Genomic DNA, 15,086 nt, shown 5'->3' with positions numbered 1-15,086 from the left:
GGAAACTCTTCAAGGACAGACAGACAGACAGACAGACAGACACACACACACCCCCCACAACCCAGCTGTGAGAACGAAGGCTCAAAATTGAACTCTAGTCCAGCAAAGAACTGCAATTATTAATAGCACTTATTCTCGACACACATATTATGGTCCTAGGTACTATTAACAGTTCAAATAGCTAATTAACCATTTCTATCACTACAAATAATCTGTAAAGGTAAAAATTAGGTTCTGTTTATTAGATCGTAATGTAAAAATGGCTAGACTGATCTCACCAAATTTGAAGACCATCTTTGGGAGAGCTGGACTTAAAACGGACAATGTACAGTTTCACAAATTCACTTGGGAAATACTTTAAGCAGCACCTTAAAAACCTAAGCAGTCAACCTAGAGGTACTGAAACAAAGTCAGACCAACACAACTATCAAACCGGAATGAGAAACCATGCCATTCCAGATGAGCAATTATTTAAAAAGAATTTAAAGCCAAAAGTCACAAAAGCAAATTCTCAGGATTCATAGAAATTAGAGTGGTTACACCAGGCCAATTACGTAAAAGCATGAAAAATTACTGATTATTTTCTGCAGTGCTGGAAGGCTGGCCAATTCTATTACAAAAATACACAGTACTAGACAAAACATCATAATTCTAACCAAAAAACAATTAGAAATACTTACATCAGCTGAATTAAAGACATCCGGCAACAAAAAGTTAAGAAGTGACCAGAGCTCATGCAAATTGTTCTGAAGAGGTGTCCCAGTTAATAACAGCCGATTTGTAGTCTTGAATTCCCTCACTATTTCTGACAACTGGAAGAACCAAACTCATCATGAGAATATTCTGCATCCTGACCAACATCTTAGACACACAAGGATCTTCACATCCAAATAGCAAGTTACCTTAGATTTTTCATTTTTGATCCTGTGAGCTTCATCTATAACTAAGTACCTCCAATTAAATTTTTTGAACACAGACTTCTCTTTAATAAGCATTTCATAAGATGTTACACATACATCCCATTCTCCTGGTAATAAAACATCTCGGACAAAAGCAGCCTGTGTAGAAAAAAGAGGAAAAGATTACTTCACGCAGAAATTATCTGTTCATTAAATATAGTGATAACAAGTAATCTAATACATTAAAGAGTGGGAATACTAAAAACCATTATAGTCGTTATTATTATGCACACATTTAGAACCAGCTAAAGTAACTTCATTCATCAATTAAATGTCAGCGCCATTTTGGTTAAAATACATCGACCAAGTTAATTACGTCTAACTTAAAAAGTCTTCTTTCCACAATTCCATTAGGTCCTGAAATTCTTAGGAGACAAGTTTAGGCAAGGCAGAGAGGAATTCCTGACATAAAGAAAGGAAGAGAACTAAAGGGCAGAAACATTTTCTTTACTTTCAGGCTTAACAGACATATTAGCGTACGTATTTAAACCTCACAACCTTCCCTGTGACATGGGTTCTATTATTATTCTCGTTTTATAGGTGAAGAAACCAAAATAGTTAAGTAGGTGCTCCCAAATCATAAAAAGCAATTTGATAAAGTATAGAAGGAGGGAAAAGCATCTAGAATAATCACTATTAGCTGAATGAAGGAAAAACAAAATAACAGAAGTACATAATCTTTTAATACGGTATGAATAAATTTTAAATCTGAGCTATATACTCTCAACAGTGTATTTCCCTGTCTTCTTCCAAAAAAGGATCTGTGACAACGATCTACACATTAGCTTATTTTGGTAGAAATCGTACCAGTTCATCAAGTCACTACAACTGACTCAGTCCATTTTTTAGAAAGTTTTACATTACTGTTGTATGATTAATACCATTCTACAAATCAATGGTGGCGCAGTGAGTAAGAGCTACAGCTGCTAATGAAAAAGTCAGCAGTTCGAATCCACCAGCCATTCCTTGGAAACCCTATGGGGCAGTTCTACTTTGTCCTGTAGGGTCACTCCAAACCTACTGCCGTCGAGTCGATTCCAACTCATAGCAACCCTACAGGACAGGGTAGAACTGCCTCAGAGTTTCCAAGGAGCTATTAGTCAGAATCGACTCGATGGCAACAGGTTTGGCTTTTTTGGTTTCACGCACTCAAAAGCTCTTTTAGAAACACTACTTCTAGAATGAAAACAAGGACTTTTGAAATTATACAACCGTTCCCAAAAAGTGGAGAAACAAACAATACTTGTATAGCTGACTACGGTCCATACTCCTTTTACTCAGCATAATAATTAACCATCAAGATAATAAAAAATTTATAAATTACTAACATTTGTAAAGACCAATTTATCATTCAATGCCTTTTTGCTTTTATCCCTCCTCTAGCTATTCCCCTCCCCCAATCCTGAATTCACATTCTTTCAATATAAAAAATTTTAATGAAATACCAGAAACTTACTCTTTGTTCTTTATCTCCTATCAAACAAACAGATCGAAGTGTCGGTACCCATCTCTTGAATTCACTCATCCAGTTGTGTAATGTAGACTTAGGAACCAAAACCATATGAGGACCAGGAATGTTTCTGTAGTGTTTCATGTATCCAAGAAGAGAAATTGTTTGAAGAGTCTTTCCCAGGCCCTGAAAGATTCCAGAACAGCCACAATGAAATGAAAAAAGCAAAAAGTTCCTCATAGTTTTATATCTCCTGTACACATATAGAAACATTAAAAAAAAAAAAAAACTATGCATTTATAATTGCTAACATACAGGAAGAACTTAATATGTCCTGGTGTGATATGTCATTTAATCTTAGTAATGAGTTAACAAGGAAGGTGCCATTATTATCATCCTCATAAGGCCCAGAAAGTTTAAGTAACTTTCCCCAGGTCACCCAGCAATGCTGGAATTGAAACCCGTTTCTTCTTGACTCCAAGCTCTATTCCAAGCAATTAAGTGTCTTAGCACTATACCTGTAAGAAAACTTTTTCAAACATTCATTATATAACCAGTAATGAAGAAACAAGAATTAAAGTGTTTTCAAACACACACGGAACAACTGTAAGAGTTGCTACTCTGGAAAAAATTATTTATTGTTGATATATTAAACATTTGATGACCTCACTTATATTTTATAGAACTGGAGAAAACAGTCAACCCGGTTTCAGCTGTTTGCTTTTAGCTGCGTAAATAAGATCATTATATTATAAAAGTTAACCAAATGCCTGTTTCCAAAATGTATTTTTTAATTTCTTACACTTTCACAGGTGACAATTCCTCACAATTTAAAAATTACACTGTGCAGCTAAAGCAAACTGCTGATACCAGTTTGACAGAGTTGTCAAACTGTAAAACTGTATTACTGTAACTTTTACAAACTAAATGATCTACAACATTTTCAGTTACAAGATATGGCCTTGAAAAAACTACAAATCACATACCATCTCATCTGCAAGGATACCATTGATGCCATTCTCATATAAAGAAATGAGCCAGTTTAATCCTCGGACCTGATAATCTCTCAGTTTACCCCATTTTACATCTGAAAATAAAATATAACACATTTTAAAGACAAAAAATACCAGTAAGCAGTCCTCTTCACCTCATACTCAAAAGTTTTAACCTGGGGCTGCTCTAACTTTACTAGGCTTCAAGAACAGGAACTTTACAAGTTCTAAGTCACAAGCGGTAGCTGCTATGGCCTGGAATGAAGTAGGAGTTATAGACATGGGAGAAAATCAAGTGAAGGACAAGGGACTGTAGACATTACAGTACCCACCCCAACCATTCAGTTCTTGTAGGCATTAGGGTACCATCCCAGTCGCTCAGTTCTTTTGTTACCCATACACTGGTCCTAAATACTGACTGTCCTTTTTAATCCCCTTTTTAATGTTATCACAAGTGTTTCTAACCAGTTTTTTTTCCCTCCTTCAAGAAGACCTAGATAGAGTTTTCCCGGGCATTTTGTTTTTCTCCTAGCAAAGAAAGAGGAAAAGAGAAAGGAAATTAAACAATCCCTTTTCCTTTAATCTTTTTTTTTAAGTGACTTTTCCAAAAAGTCCTATAAAGACAGACAACATCTGTCTCAGGGTATACTATACATCCACCCCCCTCCCAGGATAAGTACCAAATATACACATGACATTCAACTGTTTTGTTTTTTTAAACATGTATATTCTCTACTTCACTCCCTTTTGAACACCACTGTTTTAGGATGAAAAGCTAACCAGTGCTAGGGAAACTAGTTATAAAGCAAGAATGTAAGACAGAAACTACCCCAATAAGCCAGTTTTTCCCCCTTGTACCATACCTTGGCTTCTAGCTTCATGAAAGAAATAAAAACTGGGTACTTTGTAGCCAAAAGAAAATCTTAAAACAGACTGCTGAATTTCTAACCAGATACCTCTCTGGCTGAAGTTCAGTTTGCTAACGGTTTGAGGTTACGGTAATTAAATAAACTCAAATATCGTTCCTGTATTAATCTTTGTAATTATGCTCACAACTTCCATAATCACACAAACCAGTCAACAGAGAGGTAGGAAAAAGATGCTAGGTTTCAGCAAAGACAAAGGGAAGTTTCTGTGCCACCAATCCAAGTTATTTACAGGTAAAACTTAAACCTGGTTAACTATGTTTTGTTTTTGAAAATCACTGATAGCAAATATTTCAGAAAATATTAAAAACAAATTAATATAAAGGCATCAGGTGATGAGTAAACAGCAGTAATCATGACTTTTTTTTTTAAGCACACATTTAGTTTTCTTATCTTGATCAAATATAAGGCAAAACACCCATTCCCAGCTTTACATATACATAAGAGCAACTACAAACACAATGGCATTTTATACCCTTTTGAAATATTGCATTACTATCACACTAATTGGAGCCCTGGTAGCACAGTGCTTAAGAACTCGGCTGCCAACCAAAAGGTCAGCAGTTCAAATCCACCAGCTGCTCCCTGGAAACCCTGAGGCACTTTTACTCTGTCCTATAAGGTCACTATGAGTCAGAATCAACTCGACAGCAACAGGTTTGTGTGTGGGTTTTTTTTTTTTTTTTTGGTTTTTATCACACTAATATACTACCATCTCTACTTTAAAAAAAAAAAAGTTTACTTCACAACCATTAATTTCAAGAGATTACAAAAAATCCGTTTTATAAATTACACCTAAGACAAATTCAAAACATTCATCAAAGGATGTCTAAAAAGGAGTTTTTTTTTTAAACATTAATAAAACATATATAACATACATGATGGAGAGTCTTCAAATCGAGTGCAAACATTGGTTGCTTTGGAGCTTTCTGTCAGTAGTTCTTCATCCTCTTCTTGCTCTGTTCTACGGTGTCGGTAGCTGTAAAAGTTTAAAATAAAATGATTTGAGTTTTGGCTTTAATTTTAAAACTTTCAGCTACTATTTCAACATAATTATCAAGTGTTGTCAAGTGTTATAATGGTTGACCAAGATTCCACAATATTTTTTTTTAAAGGTCTCTAAATTAAGCCTAAATGCCCAATGCTAGAAATTATTAGTGCTTTTAAATCAGAAATGTTTTACGTAGTTAACTAAAATACATACAAAACTGCTATTAAAATGGAGTAATATCTTAGGTTAACCAGAACCTGCTAAACTCAAATGACAGTCTAACCTCAAAGAAATATCATGCAGTCAGATAACCTATTACTCTGTACCGGAAAGTTACTTTTTTAAGCATTTTGCCAGGAGAAAAAGATAGCTCTAGGAATTATATTTTTAAAACTATGACTTTAACAAAGCTGTACAATAGCAACATAGGAGCTTAAGAAGCAACTTTAACCAGGGATCCACCAGAACTACTAAAAAAGCTTTTTAAATACACACGTCCAGACTACGCCCACCAGAGTCTGTTATACAATATTGCCAGGTTTCTTAATCCAGGTTAATAAAATTTATTCTGAAACTTCCAACTTTGTATCTACCTTAGATTATTAACCAAAAAAGAGTCAGATCTAGCTGCAACACCCATTACCTGACTAACAGCCTAAGAAGGTACCCATTCTTTTCACTTCTTGATCCTTTCCTCCAAAATTACATGCTTGGTAGCCTTCCCAGAGAGAGTGCAATTCAATGGTTATTCTCATCTATAAACTATATAATGCAATAAAAAAAATGAGGCATTATGCATATATTTTCATTTAATTACACATTTATGGCTGTATCTTGCCAATTAAACTGGGGGTAAATAAATAACAGCATTTGTCATGGACTGAATTGTGTCCCCCAAAAACATGTCAACTTGGCGAGGCCACGATTCCCAGTACTATGTGACTGTCCATCGTTTTGTCATCTGACGTGATTTTCCTGTGTTGTAAATCCTACCACTACGATGTTAATGAGACAGGACTCAATCTACAAGATTAGGTTTTATCTTAAGTCGATCTCTTTTGAGATATAAGAGAATCGAGCAGAGACAGGTGGATCTCATCACCACCAAATAAGAAGAGCCAAGAGCTTGCATTCTTTGGACCCAGAGTCCCTGCGCAAGAAGCTCCCGCACCAGGGGAACGAACACTGATGACAAGGACCTTCCTCCAGAACTGACAGAGAGAAAAAGCCTTCCCCTGAAGCTGGCGCCCTGAATTTGGACTTGTAGCCCACTAGACTGTGACAGAATTAATTTGTTAAAGCCGTCTACTTGTAGCATTTCTGTTACAACAGCACTAGATAACAAAGATAGCATTGAAACACTTTTTTTTAATTAAGTGATTTTAAGTCCCCAGTGCAAACTGACTGCTAAGCTACAGGTTGGTGGTTCAAATCCACACAGCAGTGCTGTGGAAGAAAAGGCCTGGCAATCTGCTTCTGTTAAGATTACAGCCAAGAAAACTCTATGGAGCAGTACTAGTCTGTAATGCATGGTGTAGCCATGAGTAGAATCGACTCAGCAGCAAACAACAAGGCTTCTAATGAAGACTGTCAAAAATAAATTTCATTCAATTACAAAGTATACACTATCACTCACTCGCCAACTGACAGCAAGTTCTGTTTCTCATCCTTTTTTATCCGTGGGCGCCCTGGCTTCATCTTCAAAGGTGAAGTTGGAGTCTTCTGAGCAGCAGGCTGAATGAAATGTGCAAACAGTTCTGTCTGCTTTAATAAATACTCAAATCTATTTGCTCGGTCAGTTTGCTGCAAAAAATTTTAAGACACATTTTATCAGAATATCAATAAAACTTCAGAAATCAAAGTTCCAAAGTACCTCCACAAAATGAACTAATCAATAAAAACAGAACAAATTACTGATACATGGATGACTCTCAAAAGCATGATGCTAAATGAAAAATGCCAAACGCAAAAGACCGCATACTATATATATACATACATATGATTGCATACTGTATGATTCCACTTATACCAAATTTTAAAAATGGCAAAATGAGTGATAGAAAGCAGAAAAGAGGTGGTGGGAGGAGGGAAGTGAATGTAAAGGGGCAAGAGCAAACTCTTTTGGTTTGACAAATCTGCTTTACATCAAAATCATGGTGGTAGCTTAACGAATGTATATATTTGTCAAAATTCACTGAATTCCAGACTTAAAACTACTGTATGTAAATTATACTTCAATACAGTTAACAAAAAAAAAAAAATTCAAGTGAAAAATTAGAAGACACTGCACAATACAAGTAAATTTATTCATAAGTGGGAAAAAACACATTGATCATTTATCAGTTAGGCTGTGCCAACTTTTAAAAAGGTATCAGGCTTGAAAATAATCTTTTAGTTTATGAAACATTCACTAGCCCCATAGTATTAATACTATTCCTTCCTTCTCTGTCTGCCATCTGCTACTGTTTTGGATATTCTATATTATCACACCAAAAGAATGGAAGAATTTATGTGAACCAGAAATTTTAAGATCCCTGAAAACAAGTTTTCATAAAAGTAAATAATGAGATCTAGAGTCTCATTTAGGCAACGTACTTTTTATAGACCATAGTGTTAAACAAAGGAGAAACAGGAAGAGCTCAACGAACACAGAAACCAGTTATTTAAAAATCTGTCTATAAATGTTTTAAATGTCAGAAAGATTTTTTACCCTACAAAGCAAACATCAAAGGTACCCGAACACCATAATTTTTAAACATTATATACTTTTTAAAGAAGAACAGCATTTTTAAAAATCACACCACTGTAAAAACTGAAGGTCAATTTGCTAACCCAGAGGAATGTGGTGACAGTGTTTCACTGGGTTGCAAATGACAAATAGTTGTCAAAGCAGTCCAATGTACACAATAACAGAGTGTTGAAATCTAGGTAAGGGATTTTTAAAAAATGTATCTCTCTGGTAATGTCCTATAGGATGACAAGCCTCAGCAGTTTTTGTTTTGCAAAATTACAAACTTTAAAACTGAACTGATACATGTGTGCGTATTGCATGATTACATTTCTTTACTCATGTACAATAACAGAAAAGCCAAAAACACGCAACTAGAAGGAGCTGGGGGTAAAATAAAGTTCTATTCAATTATGGCAACCGTGCTTGGAATTAAGTAAGCTTTGGAAATAAATTTAGATATTGGATTCTTAAGACATTTAATGTAAAGATTCTTCTACAGTATTCAAAATCACTGAATATTCTTCACTTCTTTCAAAACATTTTCAAATCAACCTTATCTTGTTAAACAGTTCAATTCAAAAAACACTTTTGTGTCTCTACTAGAAGTATATAGAACTTTGTTTCCTTATGAGGTTTTCATCATAGTCCAACACTGTAATAAACACAATGGTAAGTTATGTAAATTTGTCAGAAAGCGTTAAGTTCTCAGAAGCAAAATAAAGCAGGGTTAGGATAGGTGAGGAGCAGGAGTGGTACTGAAATGTTAACTAAGATGGTCAGGATAACCCTAGCTGAGGTGATCTTTCAAGCATAGGCTAGAGCATGTACGTGTTTATGGGGAGGGGTCCCCTAACTCTTAGATCTTATCACACCTTTATAATGTTCAAAATAACTTTTAAATGGCTCCAGATGTCTTAAAATAACATTTTTCAAAGTATGGCTCACAACGCATCGGATCAAAATTTATCTGAGATCCTTGTCATCTTCTACATGGTCAAGTTTGAGAACCACTGCCTTAAGCATTGAAGTATAAACTTCACCATGGCTCTACACAGAAGGCTCCAATGATTTCAAGAGTCTTTACTACTCCATCTCTCCCCCTTCAACTTGGAGAGGGAAAATAATTAAGTAGTCACAGGATTACAAACTAGTTACAAAGAACTAACGAACTCAAGACAGCGAATACAGACTAAGTTTTCAGTGGGAACTGTAATATAGGTTAGGAAGAAAAACAGGCAAATACCTCAGTACTTGAAGGAATGAGAAAGTTAAAATGGAAATGACTAGAAATCTTAAAAGGCTAAAGGGAAGAGGTCAAAGGAGGGGAAGGGATCCTAAAAAGCAGCAACAGTGATGTAAGGCCAGAAATCAATTATAAAAGGAAACAGAATATTAAAATGCAGTCTTAGACTAGCCTCCTTCTCAGAGACAGAAGGAAATGAAGTAGGACAGTCGCGACTATAAGTATGTTTAGAAATAGAGGAAATAAACTGAAGATAAGCCTGTAATTCTTTGCGAAAGAAGAGTGAAAATGATGGTATAGCAGAAGTGGAGTACGAAGCCTGATGAGGATAGTGAAGTTTTAGTATGACTAAACGGGATTGTTGAGCAGTAAATACTAAAAGTCCAAGAAAGTAAAAACCATAAATTTATCCTGGCATCAATCAGTAGTATTATGTAGTTTTCACCAGCAGTGCTCAGCATCCTGGGTTCAGAAATGAAGAGCAGATAGGCAAGACTTACCTATGGTTAGGGAGTAGCAGATGATAAGCGTGACTGTTTAGAAGAAAACTGTCAAAGTGAAGCTCATTGTATCAAAAAAAGGAAATGAAATTAGGAGTGAAAAGCTTGAGAGAAACAAAAGATTTGCAATAAAGAGCACCAAAGATGATGAAAAGCATTGTGGAGAATCACTGAAAACCTCCATTGTAGAATCAGATTTGCGTCATAAAGATTACTCTGCAAAGATATGAAGAGATTTGGATGAGGACAGATCATAAGAAGGGAAGCAAATAAAGAAGCCAAAAAATTAACTCAAGCAATAATAGAGGAATGCTAAACGAGGGGATGCTGAAAAAGATAAAGAGAAATATTTATGAAGTAAACCTTGCAAGACTATTATTAAAAGTATGAGGTATTGTCATGGGCAACTTTATATTGAGAGGCTTTCACTCATTGAGATAACACTAAGGAGGTTTGTGGGGTAAAGATATTGAATTCAGTTTGGGATATTTCCAAATCAGAAGTGACAATGAGATTTAAAAGTGATGTCCAACAAGCAAATGAAAATAATGGTTGGAGGGATCTGGGCTGGAAATAAAGACCTGGAAGTATTCAGTTCAAAGATGACAGCTGAAAACCAGTGATAAGACTCAAAATGCCCAAGAAGAAAATGTTCAGAATTTAACAAAAGACAAAGGAATAGAGAAATAAACAGGATATCCACAAGGAACAAAAAAAGTCTCAAGGCAATTTTTTTTTCCCCGAGTAAAGATTTTTTGTTCTCTCTTTTGCACAAGGAGCATATTTCTGTATAACCACTGGGGTACAATGCTAGACAGATACAGAAAAAGCATATGCTCAAAACCTATTTTCTCTGGTATTAGTTCACCTCCCTCCGGATCCTAAAATCTTAAATGCAGTGCTAACACAATCCAAGTAACTATATAACGTCTTATTAATTCACATAATACTTCTATTTGCTTTATATAGGTAAATACGATTGTTACAAAAGTTACAGTATCTCATTTTACATTTATTTTCATTTTAATCAGTACTCTAGTTAATAAAATTAAACGTAAACATTTAGTACATTTAATTACCCAAGAAAAAATTTCCATTATAGACTCTCTTCATATGCCCTAACATACCATTTTTTCTTCATAAGTAGGATCTGGCTCTTGGATCTCTTTCTGCTTTCCTGGTGACGCATCATCAAATACTTCCTGGGAAGGAGGAAAAACATGAAATGGTCAAGAACGGTCAACGCCATTTTAGACTGAATTCTGCCCAAATTACATTTCAAATAATACATTTGTCCCAAACTTTCTAATACTTAAATGGTTGTCATTTAACCTCATAGAAAATCTAGATGAAATTAAACCCATGAAGATAACAAGCTATCTAAGCCAAATGTGAAAAATGTATGGCTATCACCAAGAATAAAACATAAGATTTTTACCTGTATCATTCTAGAATAAAATTATGGGCAACTTTTTCTCCTTTTCTAATTAATAATAATTGTGAAAAAAAATTAAACAGTATCAAATGTGGGGGGGGGCTTGTTCCCTTTCTATCATATAAACTGTAGTAGCTCCTTTGTGGACTATACAAATGTATACCTGGAAAGCAGCATTAGTAGTCACTCTGACTTTCATCTTTTTTTAATATATTATGAAATCATTATTACTCAGTCTAAATTGAATATTCTTTAACTATAGTCGATTCCTAAGTAATAAACGTGCTTTTCTTGCAAACTTATTCACCCTGACATCTGAAATGCCACAAACAACAAAAATCAGTAGCAACTTCTACACTGCAAAGTTCCATTCATCCATTAAAAAAAATTACATAGGAACAGTTGGTAAAAGCATAATTCTCATTAATGATGTACAAATCTGTGCTTGGTACTACACGCTATAATGAAGCTAGATGTTAAAAAAAAAAAAAAAAAGGTGAGTGGGAGAAGCTGGTGTAGGTGTTATAAGTACAAGATTAAAAGGTCAAATGACCTAAATTCAAAGGTAACTCCATTGCTAAGACCCTTAGGAACCGGTATAACATTATGTCCTGACTTTGGAAGAAATCTACCTTACATCCTACATTCAAAGAAAAACGCATTTTAAAATATCTTTTTTCAACTGTGAAACAGGTTAAGATTGTCGCATATATAATACCTGTGTGTTCAAACTCAGTTTTTATCAGTGAACTTCCATGCCTTCTGAATTTGGATTTAAAATTTAAAAAAAAAAAAAAGACTAAGGGTACATTTACTTTAAAAGAATATGTCACTGTAATGTGAAGAAAAAAATAAAAACTAGTCAGTGAAAAGGTGGATGGATAAAAGATAAAATCACTGATATCCCAATACTGAGAAGGTAAAATAACTCACTAGCTCATCTACAGTAAATGAAAATACAAAATATCTTTCTTTATAAAAATATGACACAGCAAGCTATGTGGGAAAGGGGTCAGTTTGGGAGCCAGACCCGGGTTCTATTAAAGGTTCTACTTAGCGAAAGACTTGATTTCCTCATCTGGCAAATGAAAACTACCACTGACTTCATCACGTTGACATTCATTTTTAAAATTTAACTCAAAAATAGCAACTGAAAACCAAAGTATTTAGTTCAGGCTTTACTCTGCTTTTTGGTATTTAAATAAGACCTCTGGGGAGACATCTACATGTTGTTATTCCAAAGGCTGAATGGCAGCCCCTTTTAAGATGTTAATCAAAACTACAAACATCTCTTTGCAGAATTGTGCATTCACATACAACCTTATGCTTTCAATTTCACTGGTTTTCACACCCCCTGAAGCCATTAAGCTGGAATCCAAAAGAACCATTTAAAAAACCTTAAGGAAAAAAAATAAAAAAAGGGCGCAACACTGGATACATCTAAGCTTGAAACAAATTTCAATCACTGGAAAAGCCAGAATATCAGATTTCCTATTCCATTTAAACCTACCCTCACCACCAAAAGTTCTTTCAAAGACTAATAACATGAAGTTAATTTCTTTACCCTAAATTAGACCTCTGATGCCCAAATAAAACTACTGCGGCAAATGCCTTACTGGTAAACTGCGCTATTTCCTGATTGTATTAATTCTGCATGAGAGTACCTTTCTAGAGCAGTATTACCTTCATCCCGTCTATCTAAAGAGGGGAAAATCCTGAAATCCTCGTACTGCGACACTAAAATATCTCAAAACAGGTCGAAGACCAAGACTGAAATTCGAAGGAGCAATCATTTTCTTCCCAGACATTGCGAAGCCTTGGTGCATACCCAAGAGACCGGGCCTGGCAGCTCCTTATCTTTCCACCCCCGCAGTACAGTCGCCATCCCCCTGGCTGACCAAAGCCGACAGTATCTATTAGAATATAGATAGCGGTTATCAATTACAAGAAAAGAAAGGCCAAGGCCACAAAAGACGAGTTGGGCTGGACTGAAGGCCAACCAACCACCCCATATTCACTAATTCATTCATCCACCCATCCAATCCCCCCAAATTAAATGGGGGTCTGGGACATCTGCCGTGGCCTTGGCCGCTACCCTCCCAGTGGAACAGTGTCTGGGAGGGGCCTCTCGTCCCTTCACCAGAGCAGCTGCGCCCGCTTATCCCCACTGCGCATTCGGCCATCCAGCTCTCGCCATTGTTTGTGCCCAGAACAGATACCGCCCCACAAGGACCCGGAGGAAGAAAAGGCGGCCCGAGTCCTCGGATGCGCGGCCTCCCTCTCCGCGACAGTCTGTCCCTCACTCCCAAACGGCACATCCCTCACCCCTCCCCCAAGCTCAGAGAAAACTAAAACCTAGATTCGCACAAATTGGAGAGGGAATTATGGGAGTCCAGTGAAAAGAAACGGGGAGCTCCCACCCGGCCACAGTAATCAAGAACATCTGTTTAGTAAGAGCCACCGAATATTTGGCAAGATTTGCTAAAGCAGCAGATAATTTACATGCAAACTGTTCGGAATCCATTTGAGTCTAGACAGGATAAGCACGAGGGCGCATAGACGAGAGCATCGTTTGGATCCAGCGAGCCCGAGCCCGAGTTTGGTGCTGAGGGGTGAAGCAGGGCTCCGCGTCTGAGCCCTCAAGTCAGGGCGAAGGAACCAGCTTCTCCTCTCCCCGCGCCACACGCCGCGCTCAGGTCCCTCACCTCCATCTCGGCGTTGGCGGGGCCGGCGCAGGCTGCAGAGGAGGCCGCCTGGGACACGACGCCCTCCGGTCCGCCTTTGTTGCCGCTGTTACTCCCGCCGCTGGTAGCAAAGGCTGCGGGTTTGGAAGGCGCGCTCTCGGGAGGCGGGGGTGGCGGAGGCTCGGCTGCGGACGACATGATGTTCCGGCTGCGTCAGCCGCTGCTGCCAGGGGCTGGGTCCCGCAGGGATGGAGGAAGAGGCCTAGACCTGGGGAAGGAGCTGATGGACCGGCGAGAGGACTCCCTGAGTTCTCCCCGGCACCGCGGCTCCGTGACGGCCTGAGCGGGACCCAGCAGCCTCCTCCTCCTGGTCGTAGGTCTCCTCCTCCGCGCAGCTCCGGGTTCGACCCGCTGCTTACCTCACGGCGGGAATCACGTCGACGAGAGTGGGCGGGGCCAGCCGGGTCACCGAGGTCAGGGGAAGCAGGCCGATTTAGAGGAGGGTGGAGGGTTAGGGGGAGGGAAAGGAAAGCGAAAGAGAGACTGAGGTGAGGACCTAGCTTCGCCTCCTCCTCTTCTTCCACCGTCAGATATCATCTATGTCGCCAGCAACTCGGACAACTACCTACGCCACCGACTTCCAACTCTCGCGAGATAGCGGGTTGGCTGCCTGGAACCCGAGAGCGCATGCGCTTCCTTCTCCCCTCACTCGCCTCCCGCATCACCCGGGCCCCCAGCGGCCTCTGGAGAGCGAGTGGGTGGGGGGCTCTGGAGAGAGGAGTGGGTGGGGCCTCGAGGGAGACGAGCGCTGCCTGGAGACGTCTGACACTTACGTAGGCTTCCCTTGGCTCTTTGGCCTGACGCGAGTGCAGCCCTATGCGCGTTCATAACGGCTCCCCGGCCTTGACTCTCTTATCTTATTGGCCTGGCAGAGGTCAGCTGCATTTCCTGAAAACTTGCTCAGATTTAGCACGGGGAGCTGAAACGTGGCGGCCTATGCTGGGTCTTAATACTTGTGCCGCCTGTATCTATAGGCGTGACGCCACAGCGTTGACGTAACGCCGTCGTTATCCATAGTGAAGTCTTCCTTATTTTGTTCTCTCCAGCAAAATGTCCCTTACTGTGATTCTTATAGTTAATTTTCACTTACTGGGTACATCAGTGGAAACCCTGGT

The 15,086-nt window shown here is 38.2% G+C and overlaps 1 protein-coding gene across 1 annotated transcript in view; it reads right to left on the bottom strand.

The window, feature by feature from the left end:
* Window positions 1-14,559, bottom strand: part of SMARCA5 (SWI/SNF related, matrix associated, actin dependent regulator of chromatin, subfamily a, member 5) — a 35,275-nt gene extending 20,716 nt beyond the window's left edge. The window contains exons 1-8 of the mRNA XM_003417501.4: window positions 13,933-14,559; window positions 10,920-10,994; window positions 6,955-7,121; window positions 5,206-5,306; window positions 3,396-3,496; window positions 2,416-2,595; window positions 903-1,058; window positions 681-812 (exon numbers count right to left, since the gene is read on the bottom strand). Of these exons, the coding sequence (XP_003417549.1) occupies window positions 681-812; window positions 903-1,058; window positions 2,416-2,595; window positions 3,396-3,496; window positions 5,206-5,306; window positions 6,955-7,121; window positions 10,920-10,994; window positions 13,933-14,109 (1,089 nt within the window). The 5' untranslated portion in view covers window positions 14,110-14,559. The remainder of the gene's footprint in view (window positions 1-680; window positions 813-902; window positions 1,059-2,415; window positions 2,596-3,395; window positions 3,497-5,205; window positions 5,307-6,954; window positions 7,122-10,919; window positions 10,995-13,932) is intronic.
* Window positions 14,560-15,086: the final 527 nt, after the last annotated feature.

Source organism: Loxodonta africana, chromosome 13, assembly GCF_030014295.1.
Source record: "Loxodonta africana isolate mLoxAfr1 chromosome 13, mLoxAfr1.hap2, whole genome shotgun sequence".
NCBI classification, from domain to species: domain Eukaryota; kingdom Metazoa; phylum Chordata; class Mammalia; order Proboscidea; family Elephantidae; genus Loxodonta; species Loxodonta africana.
This window is presented reverse-complemented; position numbering and strand designations above follow the sequence as displayed.